Source organism: Chiloscyllium plagiosum, unplaced genomic scaffold, assembly GCF_037043375.1.
Source record: "Chiloscyllium plagiosum isolate Xiang-an unplaced genomic scaffold, Cpla_swu_hap1 HiC_scaffold_14, whole genome shotgun sequence".
Taxonomy (NCBI): Eukaryota; Metazoa; Chordata; class Chondrichthyes; order Orectolobiformes; family Hemiscylliidae; genus Chiloscyllium; species Chiloscyllium plagiosum.
In genome coordinates, this window is record NW_028270152.1 from 22684205 (window position 1) to 22705421 (window position 21217).

General features: G+C 41.7%; 2 protein-coding genes across 7 annotated transcripts in view; one reads left to right on the plus strand and one right to left on the minus strand.

Annotated features, from left to right (window-relative positions):
• Nucleotides 1–21217, minus strand: part of ccdc51 (coiled-coil domain containing 51) — an 83850-nt gene that overhangs the window by 22876 nt on the left and 39757 nt on the right. The window contains exon 1 of one of the 3 annotated variants that reach the window (XM_043707795.2): nt 784–1009. The exons of 1 other annotated variant lie outside the window; for it this stretch is intronic. The gene's annotated coding sequence lies outside the window, so the exon portion shown is untranslated. Of the gene's footprint in view, nt 1–783; nt 1010–21217 lie in introns of those variants that run through there. One more of the 3 variants, XM_043707792.2, reaches the window with a different exon arrangement.
• The window catches only part of brpf1 (bromodomain and PHD finger containing, 1), a 54613-nt gene continuing 35184 nt past the window's right edge, over nt 1789–21217 (plus strand). For 2 of the 4 annotated variants that reach the window (XM_087994158.1, XM_043707788.2), the window contains exons 1-4: nt 6774–6792; nt 7386–8933; nt 16613–16769; nt 17499–17630. In XM_087994158.1, the coding sequence (XP_087850284.1) occupies nt 6785–6792; nt 7386–8933; nt 16613–16769; nt 17499–17630 (1845 nt within the window). In that variant the 5' untranslated portion in view covers nt 6774–6784. Of the gene's footprint in view, nt 2164–6773; nt 6793–7385; nt 8934–16612; nt 16770–17498; nt 17631–21217 lie in introns of those variants that run through there. The other 2 variants (XM_043707789.2, XM_087994157.1) reach the window with 2 other exon arrangements.

Here is a 21217-nt window from a genome sequence, read left to right on the forward strand (position 1 = left end):
GCAAGTAGATGGTTAACATTCATCTTTGGGTGAAACAAGGTCACAAACAACCCTTTGCTGTTTGGTAATGAAAAGCAGCTCTCCCAATTACTCTCTACTCCACATATACCAATTCATCCATTCAAGGTTAAAAATCATACAACACCAAGTTATAGTCGAACAGGTTTATTTGGAAGCACTAGCTTTTTGAGCGCTGCTCCTTCATCAGGTGGTTGTGTGGTATAAGATTGTAAGACTCTGTGTTTTGTGATCTTATACTCCACAACCACCTGATGAAGGAGCAGCATTCTGAAAGCTTGTGCTTCCAAATAAACCTGTTGGGATTATAACTTGGCGTTGTGCGATTTTTAACTTTGTAGACCCCAGTCCGACACTGGCATCTCCAAATCATGACTACTGTCGTCCATTCAAGGCATCATCTAAAGAATGTAATTGAGTTGTTCTAGAAGTATGAACAATGTAAATCTTCCACTTGTTTGTTTCAAAACATCTCATTCACTTCAAGTTACTATAAAAGTAAAAGGAATAATTTGCTTTCAAATCTCACCAACATTCATTGACAGTTATGATTTAAGTCCTGTTCTATCATTGTATTGTTAATGGTTCCACTATCTTGACCATGGGAAATGCAGGGTGGTGGGTCTGGGTGAGATACTGTTCAGAGGGTCAGTGTGGATTCGATGGACCGAATGGCTTGCTTCGACACCCTAAGGATTCTATGAGACAGTGCAACATCGCTGTTCCACACAATGAGACGACCAGTCACTTTCTACAGCTTCATACCTTTGCTTCATCAAACTCACACAACCCGCTCCGCGACAGAAGTCACCGGCCTTTGGGGTTGGGAGTAATTCACCTCGCGCTCCTCCGTGCGACAAGGCTGGCTCCTTTTTAAATATATATATATATATTTAAATATCGCTCTCGGTGTGAGCGGCAATTGCAGCAGATTCCTAGACCCAGGTTGGAGTTTTTGTGCCGACTGCCGCATTCCTGCTGAGAGCCTCTGTCTCCCTCACCTCCCCCCTCTCCCAGCTCTGACCTTTCACCCCAGCTCCGACCTTTCACTCCCAGCTCCGACCTTTCACCCTCACTGCGATCACGGCGCCTCCGCTGAAAGGAACCGGTTTCCCTGGAAACCGCAGCCATTCCCCCCCTCCCTCGCTGCCGCCCGCCTTGACAACGGTCGTTTGCTACTCCCTCCCCACCCAGCACACCCGCGATGCCGGGTTCCGCCCAGCGACATTGCAGCGAGCTGAAACCATTACATTTGAACTAATTTACGAGAGCCCCTCCCCGCCTCCCTCACCAACCGCAAACGCATCCACTCAGTTTACCATCCGCGTCAACCGATTCGTCTAAGTCATGCCGGCAACTGACATCTCATATAGAAAGAAACCCGGCAGTCTCCCCTTCTGTTTAGAATATATTATTCGTACTTTTATTTCCAGTTATTGCCATTGCCACTGAGTGTCCATTTCGGAATTAATTCTTTCGAAAGTGCGGTTGATAAACAAGTCACTGCATTTGCTGCCCGGATTGTCACTCCCCATCACTCCCAGCAGATTCGCTTCTTTCATTCATTCTGATAATTCAGGCAGCTGGAAAACAGAGTTGCTTGTGAGCGCTCAGAATGAATGGACCAGGGCAAATCATCGCAATGCATATATTTCTAGTCAGATTTTCCTCTTTGCGCCTTGCGTGTTTTATCCCAGGAAATTAATGTGGTGTGGATTGTGTTGAATGTGCTGTATACTGAATGCAGAGTCAGTTGTTGGTGGAGGAGGCGCCTTTGTTCCATCTTGTGAGTGGAACCCTGGGTTAACATTCAAACTGAGGGGGAAAGAGCCATTTGGTAACAGAGAGAGGGTAGGAGAGGCTGGAGCAGGTCTGGACTCTGTGTCTGTGTGAGTTTGGCTCTGTGTTCAGTCTCCTCCTGAACCCTGGCTTCCTCTGTGTGTGAGTGGGGGTGGGGATGCCCATGGGAGAGATGCTGTTGTTATGGAGCCCACAGCCTGGTTCCTTTACTGACTGACTGGTGGTGATGGGCCTGCTCTGGAACAGCACACTGCAAATCCCCATCATCTAATCACACACACCATCACCTCTCTACACTGACATCACCACAGGAGCACAACAGAAATGATCCATCCTCTTAACTTGGTAATATACTTAAATATGTATGTTTTTCAGTTGCTCTATTCTTAAATGCTTAACCAGTCCAACTCCCGCTCCTCAGTTATAAATATTTGTTGTACAATATGCTGATAGATGGAAGGAAACTCAAAGAACAACTTTAATTTTGATACATTTTGTCATTTATTTGCAGAGCTGATGTTTTGTTGAGGCTGCCAAAAGGATCCAAGTGTCACTATGGCTGATGTGGTTTTTCAGCAAACAGTTGCGGAAAATTGAAAATTTAGTTCACAATTATTGTGCATGTATGCTGATTTGGCAGGCCAATGCTACTATTACCATTGAGCTGGTTATGCTTATGTTTGTTATGCTAAGAGCTATCTCCCTGATATGTCATTGTTGGAGTTAAAAGTTACCTTGCAGTTTTGTGAATATATGATGAATGAAACAGATAGAATTGGAGTCAGATGCTTGTTGGTATTGATTCGTCATTTGGTTGCAGTTAAATTTGTTCTTTGTTGTGTATGAAGGATGGTATTTAAAGCACCATTGCAAATGTGGTCAATGTCTTGCTTGCAGCATGATGTATGAAGTTACACTTTTGCTAATGTGTTCTGTGTGTGGAGTATTTTTTTCTTTATTCATACATGGAATGTTGGCATTGCTGGCAAATCCAGCATTTGTTGCCATCCTTAATTATCATTGAATAGAGTAGCTAGCAAGGCATTTCAGAGAGCATTAAGGGTCATCACATTGCTATTGATCTGGACTCACATATAGGCCAACCAGGTTAGGATGGCAGGTTTTTCTTCACGAAAGAAAGTTAGTGAATTAAATGGATTTTTGCAACAATCAATGACAGTTTTATATTCCAAATTCAAATTCTACCAGCTGCTGTAGTGAGATATGTCCCCAGAGCATTAGACTAGATTAGCCTAGTTCACAGACTTTATCACTACACTGCCATCATCCCATTGGTGCAAGCATTGGATTTGAAATATTTCAGACAGATTATTATGTTGTTTATCTGACAATTACTGCTGTGCACACAACACTGAACTTGAAAATGTTTGTGGTATTGCACAATTTTATAAGCATTGCCCATGGATGTTTGTTTTATGCAGACAACGTTGGATCTGGCATCCCTGGGTCAACATAATGCTGTGCACAGACGATGTGCCTATGCGAATCACTTCACTTTGAATGTGGTTGATTATCACTTGGAGTTGCATCTGTCATTGCTAAAGAAAGGTTGTAGCTTTTACAATTCCACTTTGCTCCATGAACATTCAGTTTTCAAGCCTTTTATTGATTACTGGCTGATCTTCCATGGTATTGCTCTAGATTGGCTTATTGAATGACTGGGGCTGTTTGTACTGTTCAGCTATCAAGTCAGCCTGTCTCAGACCACTGCTAATGTGCTTTGCATCAAGAAGTTATTTCTGTTAGTAATTTCTTTGGCTTTTTTGGAACTAAACTGAAATGGAAGTGTTTAACTTTCTGATAGCTTCTGCCCTGAGGTAAAAGCCAGAAGACAAGTAGGAAACGCTTGGATTGATTATGTTCTGGTGTTTCAGGGTATTCAATTCTGATATGTTTTGTGCAAAGTAAGATCTAATGAAAAATATAACATTGAGTTTATGCACTCCCAGATGTAGTTCTAGTATTTAAAAACATTTATTGCTGAATGTTCTACATGCCCCTTTCTTTGTTTGCAAAGCAAGTGGTTTAACTGCTTGTTCTGCAGCCAGTACCAGTGGCTGTGTCATTGAAACCATCAGGGTTGCAAACGCAGTCCTGGCTGGCATGGTGTATTTAACTAACACATTTAACCTATGCTATGAAATAGAGAAAGTCTTACTTTTATGTCAGATCACTTGTTATGTCTTTTTATGAATATACGATTAGCTTGTTCCAAAACCTGTTCAAGTGCTGTCCTGACCAACCTCCCACTTGGGACCCCTGTAAACTTGAGCTTATCTGCAGGTGAGCTGCTCACTTCCTAACTCAACAGGTGCTATCACTCACCGGTTCATTGACCTACGTGGGCTCCTAGCAATCACCAGTTTTTAAAACTCTAATCCTTGTTTTCCAATCTCTCTATGGTCTGTCTCCTAACCATCTTTGTCAACCACTTCAGCACAACAATCCTTTGATATCTCTGTACTTCCCCCAGTCCAGCCTTTGGACAGCCCATATTAATACACTCTACCTTTGGCAGCCGTGCCACTGCCTGGGCCTGAAGTTCTGAAATTCCCTATCTAAACCCCTGGAGTAATTTCTGCTTCTTTCAGATGCTCCTTAAAACCTATGTGACCAAGATTTTTCACTTGACTTTATATTGCTTTATGTGGCTTCATGGCAAATTTTATTCGATAATGCTCCTGCAAAGAACTGAGAGATGTCTATTGTTTTTGCTGTGGCAGGGTTAAGTATCCATAATGTCATTCCATGAATAATTATTTGAAACAGCAACAGATTTAGTCTTCAAACTCTCAGAATTTTGACTGTATGAAAGGAGACAAACTCACTTTTCTTTTAGATTAGATTCCCTACAATATAGAAGCAGGCCCTTCGGCCCAACAAGTCCACACCGACCCTTCAAAGAGTAACCCACCCTGACCCATTCCTCTACTCTATATTTACCCCTGACTAATGCACCTAACACTATGGGCAATTCACCTGGCCTGCGCATCTTTGGATAGTGGGAGGAAACCGGAGCACCAAGAGGAAACCCACACAGACACGGGAAGAAGGTGCAAACTCCACACAGAGAGTTGTCTGAGGCAGGAATCGAACCCGGGTCCCTGGCACTGTGAGGCAGCAGTGCTAACCACTGAGCCACCGTACCGCCCACTTGACCAATAACATTTGCAAAATACTTAAACATGTGGCAATTCTTATGTGGCAAGTTGTCAATAACTAGTTCAGGAAGCTCTAAGTTGAGCCCATGTATTTTTCTACAAGGAAGTCAAATTGTGGAATGGACAAAATTGTGCACCAGTTGTGTGCATATCCTAATTGTAAACATGAGTTATCTGTTAGATTGTAGGAGCAGTTTGCACCTCATGCTCAGATGTTAGAAGGAAGGAGCTGGATTCACAAAGGAAGGAATAAATATAGTTCATAAAATTTAAGTTAAAAGTTAAAGATAAAAATGCCGAAGCATTTCCCTGGATTTGTCAGTGTTTGAAATTGTGCTATGTTAAGGATCCTTGCAAATTACCATTCTGTTTTTCTGGTAAGTGATGAGTTTGAACTCTCTTTGGGGATTTATATATTCAGTGACCATGAATACTTTCGTTTCATGGCAGCAATGTTGAAATCAGAAAAGTCCGCAGCGAGTTCTCAAGTTCTGCAAGCAGGATCAATAAACAGGAGTGCAAGACAAATGTGGGATATTGACATGGATTTGATGCTGTGTGTGGGATAACTTAAATTGTCCAATTAGTGCACCTTCCTGGTTTTGTTCCCATTCTGATATCTTGTTATAGAGTAATAGAATTGTACGGCTTTGAAACAGATCCTTCGGTCCAACCAGTCCATGCTAACCCTAATCCTAAACTCATTTTATCCCACCTGTGCTAGACCCACATTCTTCCAAACATTTCATGTATTTATCTAAATGTCTTTTAAACGTTGTAACTGTGCCCGCATCCACCACTTCCTCTAGAAGTTCATTCCACACGTGAACTACTCTCTGTGTAAAAAAAAAAAAATGGTCCTCATGTCTTTTTAAAATCTTTCTCCTGTCCTCTTAAAAATATGCTCACTAGTCTTGAAATCCCCCACCCTAGAGAAAAGATACCTGTCATTTACCTTATCTATACTCGTCATGATTTTATAAACCTTCATACAGACACCTCTCAACCTCCTAAGCTCTGGTGATAAAAGTTCCAGCCTATCTGGCCTTTATTTATAAGTCAAGCCCTCAATTCCCAGCAACATCCTGATAAATCTCTTCTGAACCCTCTCCACTTTAATAATCTCCTACCTATAACTGGGAAACCACAACCAGACACAGTACTCCAGAAGAAGCCTCACCAATGTCCTGTACAACCTCAATATAATGCTCCAACTCCTATACACAGAGGCCTGAGCAATGAAGGCAAGTGTGCTAAACACCTTCTTTACCACTCTGTCTACCTGTGACGCAAATCGTTTTTTGACTTTTTCGTGTTTTTCCTGTACGATTCAAGCATAGTAACATTTAATGTGCTGAATGAAACTCCACACAGTCAGGTGCAATAGTCGACAAGTATACCATCTAAAATGAAACATATTTATTACAACTTAAGTACACGCTACTGTGATTCAAAACTGATAGTAGATTCGGTCATTTAGGCACCGCAATAGCATTAATGTCATAACAAACTGAATGCTCTCTAGCTCAGTTTAGCACAACACTGAAAAAAACATGAGCTAGTTCAAACACAGCAGTGTGTTGCTACCAGGTGACATTGCTCAGTCTGACTAAACTTTTCACCCAATGTCTTTGCACCACACTGTGCTGAGTGAATCCTGCCCATTCAAGGCACCGTGATGTATTTGACTTGTTAAGTAAGATCATGAATAATGAATGGTCTGTGACAATTTTCCATCTGTTTTTATTACAGTTGCTACTGTGCTCTCTGTTGAGTAAATTACAATGGTTAGGTAAGCCTTGTCACATACTGGAAATAGATTAAATTGGTTAAATATCTCAAGTGCAATACTTTTGTTTTATTTGGTTATACCCACTCAGCATGGTCAATGAGCAACTACATATCTCATCACCACATCTGGTTTTGACACGTTTTGTGATTCCAACATCTGGCTGAAGCAGAGCAGTGCTTTGTTTCATGACCTGTCAACTTGCCATTAAACTGACCTGACTTGTGAAGAACATGTACAGCTGACGCTCGACTTGTTCTCCTAACCTGTCACCCTGTAATCATGCAAATTATCCTTGGTAGTAATCTTCCTAACTCAAAAAACATTTAGATCAGTAGATTAGATCAAGTCCCAAATACTTCAGTTTCAGGGATATAATATTAACAACCAAGCACAGCTTGTAAAGAAATGTCAGAGAATTCCAGAAAGGTTACCATCTTATGGATTTTTATTTCCTGCTGGAGTCTATTCCCCAGTGGCACAACTCCATATCTTGAACTCTGTAATTCAGATGATGTTAACAGATTGTATCTAATGAGGCTGTCCTGTTGATATGTAGTATGTAACACTGATTCGATTTTTGTTTCTGTTTTCAGGAATAGCAGGATGGGTCTGGACTTTGATGTGAAAACATTTTGTCACAACCTGCGTGCAACCAAGCCTCCTTATGAGTGCCCGGTGGAGAGCTGTCGGAAAATCTACAAAAGTTACAGTGGCATTGAGTACCACTTGTACCACTATGATCATGACAACCCCGCTCAGCAAACCCCAGTGCGGAAGCCTAAGAAGAAGGGGCGTAACTCGCGGACGGGCACACAGCAGTCTCCGAACCCGTCGGAGATCTCCCAGTCACCGACCCGGGAGATGCTGACATATGCTCAGGCGCAGCGCTTGGTCGAGGTGGACATTGAAGGACGGCTGCACAGGATTAGCATTTTTGATAATCTGGAGGTGCTGTCAGAGGATGACACGACAGCAGAGGATATTGTTGAGTGCAACAGCAACAAGGAAAATGCAGAGACTCCGACGGCAACCCCGAAAGCCAACAAGCACAAAAACAAGGATAAGCGCAAGGACTCCAGCCATAACACCAGTGCTTCTGCTACCAAACTGCCTGAAGTGATCTATCGTGAAATTGACCACAGTGCGTCAGATGCTCCTCCCCGCCCATTGTCGTATTACCGTTACATTGAAAAGTCTGTAGAGGAATTGGATGAGGAGGTTGAATACGACATGGATGAGGAGGACTATGTTTGGCTGGACATCATGAATGAGAAAAGGAAAAACGAAGGAGTGAACTTTATTCCACAGGAGGTGTTTGAGTACCTCATGGATCGGCTGGAGAAAGAATCCTACTTTGAAAGCCACAACAAAGGAGACCCAAATACATTGATCGATGAGGATGCTGTCTGTTGTATCTGTAATGATGGCGAGTGCCAAAATAGCAATGTGATTCTTTTCTGTGATATGTGTAATTTAGCTGTACACCAGGAGTGCTATGGAGTCCCCTATATCCCTGAGGGCCAGTGGCTCTGTCGTAGGTGTCTGCAGTCTCCTTCACGGGCAGTAGATTGTGCATTATGTCCCAACAAGGGTGGTGCATTTAAACAGACAGATGATGGGCGATGGGCACATGTAGTCTGTGCCCTGTGGATCCCAGAAGTCTGCTTTGCAAACACTGTTTTCCTAGAACCGATTGACAGTATTGAGCACATCCCACCAGCGCGTTGGAAGTTGACTTGTTATATCTGTAAGCAACGAGGGTCGGGGGCATGTATCCAGTGCCACAAAGCCAACTGTTACACAGCATTTCATGTGACCTGTGCACAGCAAGCGGGACTGTACATGAAGATGGAGCCTGTGCGGGAAACTGGTGCGAACGGCACCTCATTCAGTGTACGCAAAACGGCGTACTGTGACATTCACACACCACCAGGGTCAGTACGAAAGCCTCCTGCTCTTTCCCATAGTGAAGGCGAGGAGGAGGAGGACGATGAAGGAGAGGACGGGAAGGGGCCCAGTTCAGAGAAAGTGAAAAAGGCCAAAGCCAAGTCGAGGCTAAAAATGAAGAAAGCACGGAAGATCTTAGCAGAAAAACGGGCTGCAGCGCCTGTAGTTTCAGTACCTTGTATTCCACCTCATAGGTAAGTGTGTTTCAGAGTGTGCACTTTGTAATGGATACTTGTTAGTCTGTGAATTGGATCTGAGCTGTTATAGGTAGTTGTCAGCTATGACTAAATAATACAAAGCTGTCTCAGTAGGTATTAGACTTCAAGGGGTTAACTTGTTATGCTAATCAGGGAGGGATGGTTTGAAAATGCATACCAAAGTCCCCATGAGTGAGGGCAGTGTGTGATCTTTCTCATGATATGTACATTTTATTTAACATCCTTGGACATTTGCTGAACTAACAGTTGTTAATGATGTCTGTTTTTAATATAACAGTATTTTTACGTGAATTGAAACAGATAGTCGTATTGGAGGTGAGAGTTAATATTTGGAGTAAGTAATGGACAGCACACGTTCCAATGTGTATTACAAGAGATTTTAGCTGTGGATGGAATAGGCTAATGTCAGACAGTGACTGCATTGGGAGAAGAGCCTGTCAGGAGTTACTAAATCTGACAGTGTGAAGGAGATGAATAAGTGCACACCAGTTGGAATAAATTTATCCCAAGAGACATGGGATTGATGATGGTATCTATGTTGGCATTAATTTACTTCCTCACTCCGGCTCGATAACTCTGAGCTAAATTTGACACAAAATATCAGCAGCAGCAGCAGACAGGATACTACTGACAGTTTTCCAAATTCAAATTGCAAGTCATCAATTTAGTGTTTTTAAGGATGCATTTTAAAAAAAACTGTTGCTGTCTGTTAGCTGTTACTACATCTAGGTATATAGTTGGCAGTGCAAAACAGTTACCCTTAAGGCTATGTTTATACCTTTGCGAGTAGCCATTACAGAGTACTGGGGAGCAATTTTTAATAGCATGTTAACCTCATAATTATAACTAAACTTACCCACTGGCCCTGAAAAGCTAACTATATATTTGTGCAATGTTATATTTCTGTCTAAAGCTAAATAAATTTTGCATATTTCAAAAAAGACTTAAAAGAAACTCCTTTTTTGCATATTTGCATGGACTAAGATGGAATCTAAAACAATCATAATTGTGTAGAACTCCATTGAAAATTTGAATTAAAAGTGAGGCGATTCACCACACCATAACCAGCCTCCCCTCTAGCCAAGCTGTTTCAGTACAGTTACAGCACTGTTATCAACCTAACAATATGGAAAATTGTGCAGCTACATCCTATACACAAAAAACCAAGATAAATTCAACCTGGTCAGTTACCACCGTAAGAGTCTAATGTCAGTTATCAGCAAGGTAAACCAAAGGGTCGTCAATTGTGCTATCAAGCAACACTTTCAAAGAAATGTAACGGTGTAACAATTGAGCAAAGGTAACTACAAAGAGATGAGGGAGGATCTGGCTAGAGTTGATTGGAAGGGGAGCCCAGGTCCTAAGATGGTGGAGCAGCAATAGCAGGAGTTTCTGAGGATAATTCGGGAGGCACAACAGAAATTCATCCCAAGGAAGAGGAAATATACTAATGGGAGATTGAGACAACTGTGACTGACACAATGTGTTAGGAACAGCATAAAACCAAAAGAACAAACATATAATTGGCAATGATTTGTGGGAATCCAGAGGAATCAGAAGTCTTTAAAAGCTAGCAGAGGACAAGTTTAAAAAAATACTAAGGGTGGAGAGATAAAAAATGAGGTTAAGCCAGCAAGTAATATAAAAAAAATTGCAAGAGCTTTTTTCAGATATGCGAAAGGAAAGAGACCAGAAACCGGACTGCTGGAAACTAAGGTTGCAGAAGTCGTAATGGGGAACTAAGAAATGGCAGAGGAACTGATTAGGTACTTTGCATCAGTTTTTGCATTGGAAAAAGCTGTAGAATAGAAGCAGAAATTCAAGAGGGTTAGGGAGTGAGGTGGCCATCACTAAGGAGAAAGTGCTCAGGAAGCTGAAAGGCCTAATGGTACATAAATCTCCTGGACCGAATGGATTACGCCACACCGTTCTGGAGGAGATAGCTGAGGAGATCATGGATGCATTGGTAGTGATTTTTCAGCATCACTGGTCAGGGAGCATCCCAGAGAACTGGAAAATGGCTAATGTAACACCTGTGGTTAAGAAGGGAGAGAGGCAGGAGAAAGGAACATACAGGTCAGGTAGCCTGACCTTGGTTGTTAGTAAGATTTTAGAGTCCATTATTAAGGATGAGGTTGTGGACTGAAGTGCATGGTAAAATAGGGCTGAGTCAACCCGGCTTTATCAAGGGGAGGTCATGGCTGATAAATCTGTTGGAGTTCTTTTGAAGAGGTAACAAGCAAATTAGACAGAGGAGAGCCATGGATGTGATATATTTGGATTTCCAAAAGGCCTTTGACAAGGTCCTGCACAGGAGGCTGCTAAATAAGATAAGAGCCCATGTTGTTAGGGACAAGGCAGTAGCGTGGATAGAGGATTGGCTGACTGGCAGAAGCAGAGAATGGGAAGCTAGGGTGGGAAGCCAGTGACCAATGGAGTCCTATAGGAGTCAGTGTTGGGACCACAAGTATTCACATTATACGTTAATGACCTGGACGAAGGAACTAAGAGCATTGTTATGAAGTTTGCAGATGACATCAATATAGGTGGAGGGACAGATAGTCTTGAGGAGACAGGGAGGCTGCAGAAGGAATTGAACAAACTAGGAGAGTGGGCAAAGAAGAGAGTATCTCGTCATCATCCCATGGCATTCAGTGGTATCACCATTGCTGAATCTCCCAAGATCTGTGGGATTACCATTGATCAAAGACTGAAGACCGACAGCAGTCATACAAATACACTCTACAAAAGCAAGACAGAGGCTAGGAATTCTGTGGTAAGTAATTCACCTGTCTGCCCAGAGTCTGTCCACCATCTATAAAGTGCAGGTCAGGAGGGGGATGGAGTTGCCTGGAAGGGTGCTGTTCCAATGACACTCAAGAAGCTTGACACTATACAGGATAAAACAGCCTGCTATATTGGCAACTCATCCAGCACCTTCACTATTCACTCCCCTCACCTCAGATGCATAGTGGCAGTCAGGTGTACTGTTTACAAGATAACTGCAAAATTCATCAAGGCTCCTCCAACAGCACTATCCAAACACATGACTTCTCCCACCTAGAAGAACAAGGGCAACAGATGCATGGGAAAACCAGCTGCAAGTTGCTCTCCAGGTCACACTGCATCCTGACAGAATCATAACACTATTCCTTCAACATTGCTGATTCAAAATCTTGGAGCTCTGTTCTGAGTAGTACTGTGGATGTGCCTACACCCTAAGGAGTGCAATGCTTCAGGAAGGCAGCTGACCACTGCATTCTCAAGCGCAATTGTGGATGGGCAATAAATGCTGGCTTAGACCATGTCGCACATATGAACAAATAAAAAAGGAATTACCTTGTTGCTATCTGAGAAGATTTCAATAGTTAACCTGTTTATTGATGTCCATTTGACTTGGCAGCAGAGTTAAATTGCGATCAGGAGACAAGAAAACATTGCCATAAGGATTGCTAGATCTTTGAGGGCTGCTTTCTTTGAGGTCAATGCTTTTATTTTAACTGCAAAACTTTTTGGCTGAATGAAACTTAGGATTGTGATATTTAAACACTTGAAAGTCCTGGGTGACTTTCATCTTCACGGAAATTGAGATAATCAGTTTGGCGGAGGAAGACATGAGGAAGAATTCAGAGTATATTTGGGACAGTTTCTAGAACAATATGTTGAATGAAGTCATCTGGTGCTGTGTAATGAGGCAGATTTAAGAAATGCTGTTGAAATGAAAGTTCCCCTTGGAAACAGTGACCATAAAGTGGTAGAACTTGGTATTCAGTTTGGGATGTGCAGGCGAGGTGGATTAGCCATGGGTAATACAGGGTTACAGCGATAGGGTAGAGGGGTGGGTCTGGGTAGGATGCTGTTTTGGAGCGCAGTGTGGATTCAATGAGCCAGATGGCTTCTTTCCTCACTGTAGGGATTCTATGAGAAAGGCACGTGTCCTGAATGTCTTAACTACCTTATTAAACTGCCCTGCCACTTTCAGAGATTAATGGACATGCACCCTGAGATTCCTCTGTTCCTCTGAGCTTCCTAATATCTTACTGTTCATTGAGTAGTCTCTTCCAAACTGTATCACCACACTTAGCAGGGTTAAATCCCATCTGACCAATTCTTTATATCCTCCTGTAACTGAAGACCTCCTTCCCCACTTTTAACCATCTGGCTAATCTGTGTGTCATCTACAAACATACTTCTTATTCCAACCACGTAGGCATATTCTCATCTCTATCATTTATGTACATCACAAGCAATAAGGGACCCCGCACTGACCCCTATATTATGCCACTGGATACCAGCCTCCAGTCACACAAGTAGCTTTCCACCATCACCCTCTGTCTCCTGCCACTGCACCAATTTTGGATAATAATGGCAGAGGATTTGAATAAGTACTCTGCAGGAGTTTTCACATAGAAACCAAGAATAGCACTTCAAAATTACTAAACAATCAAGGCACCTTTGCTGATGTTTTCTTTGCAGATTGAAGGAATTAAAATCTGTATTGCAGGGTGTATTTTCTTGTCTTCCAAAACAGACAGAAGGGAGACAAAGAGAGCTAAGCCTTGGTGAAAGGCTCATTGCTGTCAATACTTCTTCATTTTTCATCACATTAAGTGCTCTGTTCTCACCTGAAGGAAGACCACACCCATTTCAGTTACTTGTCAGTGCAAAGCTGCATGTTGCTATATTATAACGTGTAACTTCATAATATTTCCCTGACTAAGGGATTCCCATCTTCTGTATCCTTTCGGATTAATGTAATTGAATTAATTTGTAAAATTGCCCTCTTTAATGTATTATATTTTCCCAATAGGATAAGTGGGGTGAAAGCTATGGAACCATTTAGGAGGTAGTTAGACACTGATCAGAGATGTAGGTTTTCTGTGGAGAGTTGGAATACGAGATGGACTAACTTGTCCATCTTTTTGGTTTGTCGTCTTTTTTTCTGTCCGTCTACCTCACTATAATAAGGACACCTAGAGGATTCACAATTTTAAGTTGCTTTGCTTATGTATCTATCTCACCAATTAAAAATAATGCACTGCCATAATTGCCTGTTTTTCATTATGACTGTAGCAGTATTGAATACAGTGATGGATATAATGAAGCGATATGTATTTGTGAGAAATTATTTCTTGTCTGTTAGCAATGCATGCTGTAGTAACTTGTATGCTTCTACAGTGAAATTGATAGGATTTAAATTGATTTCTAAAAGAGCATTGTAGTTGTAGGTTTGTGCTGGTGAGGGTCAGTTAGTGATTAAATGCTGTGCAAACAAGACCTTTTTTTGGCAATGGTGTAAGAGTATGATTGACGTAGAGGAGGAAGAGATAGTATAGAACACTCATTATAGAGGACTGGATTATGATAATGATTGAATCAAATAAATGCATCTGCAGAAGTTAATGTCGCCGGGCACTTATTCTCACAGTCCAGTTCCCTACAATGACTGTGCAACTTTGTCATTTCCTTTAGTACAGTCATACTCTTACACTGGCTTGTCAAATATCAAAAAAAAAAGTGAGCTAGGCAAGACAGAATTCAACTGCAAGTAACTGCAGTAAATTTAGCCTATAGTTACATTGATCATTAATGTGCGTATATTATATTATGTTAATAACCTTATTCTAGCTTCAGCAAGAACAGGAAAACAATTCAACGGAAATGTGAAATGAACAGGGGTGTTCAAACCCTGTGGTTTAAGGTTTAGCCCATGACTGCCCATGCTTGGGTTGGTGATAGCTGAATAGAGCAGACTGCCTGCCTTTGTGGCTTGTGTCATGATTAATATTGCGGATGTGGTTGATGGAAATTCAAAAAAGGGTTAAAATTAAAACCCAGTACAAGGGGAGACAATGAAGCTCACTGTGAAAATGACAGTTGTGCAAACTTCAAAATACAGATGGATGTTGTACGCACTGTTCAGCAGCGCGGCAGGGCAGTAGCACCAACTATCTTTCACTAACCATTCTTTGTTCTCTGTATGAATGTTCAAATCATTGGGAGGGTTAAAAAAAGCAAAACCTGTGGTTTGCTTGTGCCGTTGTGCTTGAAAGGACTTGTGGAAGTGTAGCTAATTTTCTTGTTTTTATTACAAATGCACTTTGGGAAAAGCCTGGTGTAGATGCGTTGGTTAATTTTAATGTGTAATATTTACTGTACATACCCATACATGTCCTTGGAATGTGAACTATAATGGCAAGGATGCATTTTATTGCCCACCTATCATTGCCTTGAAATTACTGATGGGGCCTTCTCTTTGAATTGTGCCGTCCTTGGATTGATAGTGGCGCCATAATGGTGTCCCATAGAAGCGGCTGACCAACTGCCTAGTACAAGGTTGAGAGTGTGTTGGGAGTGGCATGTTTTTTGGCCAATATTCGAGTGAAATGTTTGATCAAAGAAAGAGCCAGTGAAGGAAAATAAGAGCAAAATCGACAACTTGTGAAAAGTTTCGTCTGCTTTGAATGTGAACTAGAATATAGCCCAGCTCTAGCATACTGATTATAGCGACAATTCTCAAAATTTAACCATCACTTCGAGTATTCCAGAGAACAAAGGCGTAGCAATAAATGCTGAATTTCTTAAGTAGATGTTTAGAATTTTATGGAACAGCAGATTTCACATGGTATGCGTTTTTGTCCTTTTCTTTGTTCAGTGTTAACACTAGCATCTGTAGTAAGGAATCCTCCCCCTTCCTCCCCAATTCCATTACTTTCAAGCAGCTTGCTTTGAAAGTATGTTTCTAGAAAGATGATAATATTATCTAAAATTTAGGATCTTAATAGGAGACACAATCGCTGTGAAATACTACGAGTTATAATGCATATCTCTTGTTAAGCTGAATGTTATATCAAGCCTTTTAAAACACAGAATCGTAAAGCATAGAAGGAGGTGATTTGAATCTGTTGTGTTTGTGTTGTTCCTTGAATGCATTATCTCATTGACTTTTTTGTTTTTCAAATATCTGTAGAACAGCTTGGACAGCAGCTCTCCTAAATGTTATATTTTTTCCCTGTTACTCTGTGTTACACCACTCAGTGCATAATGAATCATTGATCAGCTGAAATGTCAGGCGACCTCAGTGTTGGGAAGCTACCCCATGGAGCTTTGAATTGGTGTTAGAGTATCAGGAATATGATTCACATCCTCTCCCATTGGAAGTGCCTAGCTCTGCCACCTCTCTTCATCCTCCAGAAATTTAGTGGCGGAGAGAAGCAGTTATCTATTGTGAAGAAAAGAAGAGGATTGGAAGAATGGTTCCTGATCTGTAGCAGGCAAAGCAGGCTCACCAATACTGGTAACCCAAGTCACAGTATGAGCTGGAGTATAATAGAGGGGAGGGTTGAGAGAACTTTATTTGGAGGACCTTTTTCTTATGTCTTTATTGTGACAGACTCTCGATCTCAGTGAGGGTATGTCCTCTGTGCTTACTGTGAATAGTTCAACAGCAATGCACAACCTAATGTCTTCAAATAATATGGAGAAATCAGAGCTATTTATTCTGGTCTTTTCACTGACTACTCACTGATATTGTATCGTATCTGTAACGTCATCTGTTTATGCTGATGAAGCTTTTATGTTCCATTCTCAGTATGCATTAATTACTATCATTTTAAATAGAAATAAACATGTTATATCCTATTATTTATTTTTAGGTTAAGTAAGATTACGGGTCGACTATCTATTCAGCGGAAGAGCCAATTTATGCAGCGACTTCACAGTTATTGGACGTTAAAGCGACAGTCAAGAAATGGTGTCCCACTCCTTCGGCGGCTGCAGTCCCACTTGCAGTCTCAGCGAAATGCAGAGCAGGTACACTTGCCGTTATGTGGTTTGACCAGGTAACAGACTTAATCTGTAATGATAGCTAGAGCTACCAGTTAGAAAATAACATGACAAATGATTTGAAACATCAACATGTTTTCTTGCACTCATTATTGTTGCAGTGATTAGGGGCAAGCAGGAAGTAGAAAAAAGCTCATTCGTTGGCCCTTGTTCACCTATTGTTTAGATTCTATTCAGAACAAACGCTAAACTAATTTTTATTCCCTCTCTGCCCTGATGCAAAGTTAGTATTCTTTCAGCAAGAAATAGCAAAGTTTAATTTTTCTTCTCATAGCTAAAATACAATTGAACCAGGTTGCCAAACTTTGTGTTCCTTTATGTCATAGAATCAGAGAGTCTTTACTGTGTGGAAACATGCCCTTTGGCCCAACAAGTTCATACCAACTCTCCAAAGAGTAACCCATCCAGACCCATTCCCCAACCCTATTACTCTATATTTACCCTTGACTAATGTGCCTAACCTACACATCCCTGAACACTATGGGCAATTTAGCTTGGCCAATTCACCTTACCTGCATATCTTTGAACTGTGGGAGGAAACCAGAGCACCCAGAGGAAACCCACACAGACAATGGGAGAATGTGCAAACTCCACACAGTCAGTCGCCCGAGACTGGAATCGAATCTGGGTCCCTGGGCGCTGTGAGGCAGTGAGGAAATGTGGAAGTGTTTAATACTGTTTTCTTTTTAACTTCAGAGAGAGTCAGAGGAGAAAAATTGTGCGTTGAAAGAACAGCTGAAATCATGGCAGCGACTGCGACATGACTTGGAAAGAGCACGGCTGCTAGTGGAACTAATCCGAAAACGAGAAAAGTTAAAGCGAGAGGAGGTTAGGCAGCTCTTTAATTTAAATAACTGTGTGGTCTGTTGTAATGCTAAGTTTTTGTATGTATGGATTCATTTTAACTTTTAAGTTTTGTTATGTATCTATAGTTTGAAAAACCAGTTTCAAGGTAAACAAAATACTTAACATAAATGACTGAGGTTGCTTTGTGACCAAATAGAGGTCTTTACATTTATCAAAGGGTTTGATAAGGCAGATACTGAGAATATTGTTTCCACTTGTGATAAATACCTCCTGGAGGGATCATAGGTCTAAGGTAGTCACCAGTACATTCATCAGAGAATTCAGAAGAAATCTGTTTACCCAGAGTTCTGAGAATTGTTAACTTCCTATCGCAAGTAGTTGAGACATATAGCTTGGATACCTGAAGGAAATTAGGTAAGCACATGAGTGAGAAAAGAATAGAGGTTATACTGATTGACTTAGACAACTTAGATGTTTGTGCTGCAGACTCCAAGTAATTCTGTCAGAATAATTGGCTCAATTGTGGGGAATCCCTCTTTAAATATAGCGAATATCACTTCATTAATTATTACTGTTAATATACTCTAGCCATATCTCATTAATAACATCAGTTCATCTGTTAAATGGAAATGAGGTGAGCCAATAGATGAAGTGTCTTTGGGAAAACACTTGATGTGACTGCGGAAATGGATGATGAACAATCCAGAGTGAGGATAATTAATGGGGAAAATGGGGTCAGGACAATCTGGTTCAGTAATTGGAATCAAAAATTGGCAGGCAAAACGATAGCTAAACAATGGGTTGCCTTTAAAGAAGAAATCACTCCAGCACAGTCATCACATGTTGCTTCGAAAAGGAAAGGTAGGGCAAACAAATCCAGAGTTGCCTCGATAACAAATGAGAGAGAAATTACGATGAAGAAAACATGCGCATGTGACTGATGTCTGATAGAGAATGCAATTTAGAACCTGCTGAATCCAAAAGGTTCGTAGAGTGGTAGTAAAAAAAAAAGACAAATGAGGAAAACAAAGGGAGCATGAAAAGAGACTGGCAGTGGAACCCGAATATATTCTGTAGACATTTGGATATATGAATGTTACAAAGGTGGTAAAAAGAATGACAATTAGGTGCCAAAAAGAGGATGTACATATATGCAGAGGTCGTGATTGATGCTAAATTTAATACTTCAATTCCGTCTTCACCAGGCCATGGTGAGAAAGGGGGAAATTCAGTTGCCGGAGTGTTTAAAATTGTCAAGAAGTACATATTGGCTCAGCCATTTTACTTAAATGTTGATAAGACACCAAAATCATACATTTTTTACTCATTTGAAAGTATGTGGGCTTCAGTAGCTATGCATATGTTTATTACGCTAATTGCCCAAAAGAAGGAGGTGATGATGTGCCTTCTTGAACTACGGCGGTCCTTTGGGTAAAAGTGCATTCAAAATGCTGTTCGGTAAAGAGTTCCAGGATTTTAATCAGCGAATGTGAAGTAACAGTGATATAATTTCAAGTCAGGATTGGGTGGGGCTAGGAGAGGAACTTATATTTATTGCCCTTGTCTGTCTAGGTGGTAGAGGTCATGTGTTTGGAAGGTGTTTTGTAAGAACTTTGGTGAGGCGTTGCAGTGCATCTTCTAGAAGCTGGTGAAGGGAGTGAATGTTGAAGGTGGGCTGCTGTTCCTGGATGGTGTTGAGCTTCTTGCTTGTTATTTTAGCTGCTCGGCAACAGGTAAATGGAAAGTACTCTGCCATACTCCTGACTTGTGCATCAGAAGTGATGGAAAGACTTGGGAAATAGGAGATGAATTAGCCTCCACAGAATTACTGGCCCCTGACCCGTTCTTGTAGAAACATTTATGAGACGCCGTTCCATTCTCACAGTTTCTCTGTTGCATCTGTTTTCATAATGCCATCTTCTGCAGGGGTCTCAGAAATAGAATCATTGAATCATAGAATCCCTACAGTGTAGAAGTAGATCATTCTGACCATCGAGTCCACACACCCTCCAAACAGCGTCCCACCAGACTCACCCCACCCTTATCCCTGTAACCCTGTGTTTCCCATAGTTAACCCATTGAGCCTGCACATCCCTGGACACCATGAGCAACTTAGCATGGCCAATCCACCGAACTTTCACATCTTTGGACTATGGGAGGAAACTAGAGCACTTGGAGGAAACCCATACAGAACATGCAAACTCCACACAGACAGTCGCTGAGGCTGGAATCAAACCCGGGTTCCTGGCGCTGACAGGCAGCAGTGCTAATCTCTGAGCCACCGTACCGCCCGTACATCCACTTTTTTCCTCGACCGTGGGTTCTCCACTACTGTGGTTGACAGGGCTCTTAGCCGGGCCCAAACCTTTGCCCTCATCCTTTCTTTTCCCTCCCATAGCACAAATAGAGTCCTTCAAGTCTTCACGTTCCACCTCACCAGTATCCACATCCAGAGGATCATAAGCTGCCATTTCTGCCACCTTCAGTGGGATGCCACCACCAGACACACATCCCCTCTCTTCCCTTGTCAGCACTTTGCAGGGATCGTTCCCTCTAGGACACTGTGGTGCACTCCACATCCACTCCTAACACCTCTCACGGCATCTTCCTATACAATTGCAGAAGGTGCAACACTTGCCCATTTACCTCCTCCCTCCTCATGGTTCCAAACACACCTTCTAGATGAAGCAGCAATTTACCTGCATTTCACTCAATCTAGTCTACCCACAATATGGTCTGCTGTGCACTGGGGAGCCAAAGTGCAGACTGGGTGACTACTTTGCAGTTCTGACTGTTAAAAATGACCCCAATTTTCCAGTTGCCTGCCACTTCAACACACCACCATGTTCCCTGGCTAACGTTTCTGTTTCAGGCCTGCTGCACTTCTCCAGCGGGATTTGGTGCAAGCTGGAAGAATAGCATCTCATCTACTGGTTGGGAAGCCTGTAGCCTTCAGGACTCAATACCTATCAAGTTCACTTGACCATCTGCTTCCATGTCCTTTACCCAGGCTGCACCCCAGGCCCTGCCCTGACATGGACTGTTTTCAGCACAGCCAACTCCATTTCATTTACTCATTGTTCCATTATCAGCTTTCCATCTTCCCTGGCTTACTGTCAACTATCCCTTTGTCTGCCTAACTTTCTTTCTCTCTCTGTCAGGATTCCATTTCCATCTATCTGCTCACTATTCCCCTCCCCCCCACCCCCTCCTTGTCATCAGTATAAATACCACCTTCTCCTAGCTGCTGTCAGTTCTGAAGAAGGGTCACTAGCTTCGAAAAGTTATCTCTACTTCCTTTCCGCACATGCTGCCAGACCTGCTGAGTTCATCAAGCATTTTCTGTTTTTGTTTCATATCTTCAGCATCCACAGTTCTTCGTTTCACTTCAATCTTTGGCTACAATTTCAAAATTTGCAGCTGATACAAAACTTGGAAACGCTGTAAACTATGAAGGGTAATAATGTAGAACTTCAAAAGGACATAAATAAATTGGTGGAATAGGTGGATAGATGGCAAAGTAAGTTCAATGTGGAGAAGTGTCAGCTGATACATTTTAATCAGGAGAACATGGCAAGACAATATAAAACTAAGGGTACAATTCTAAA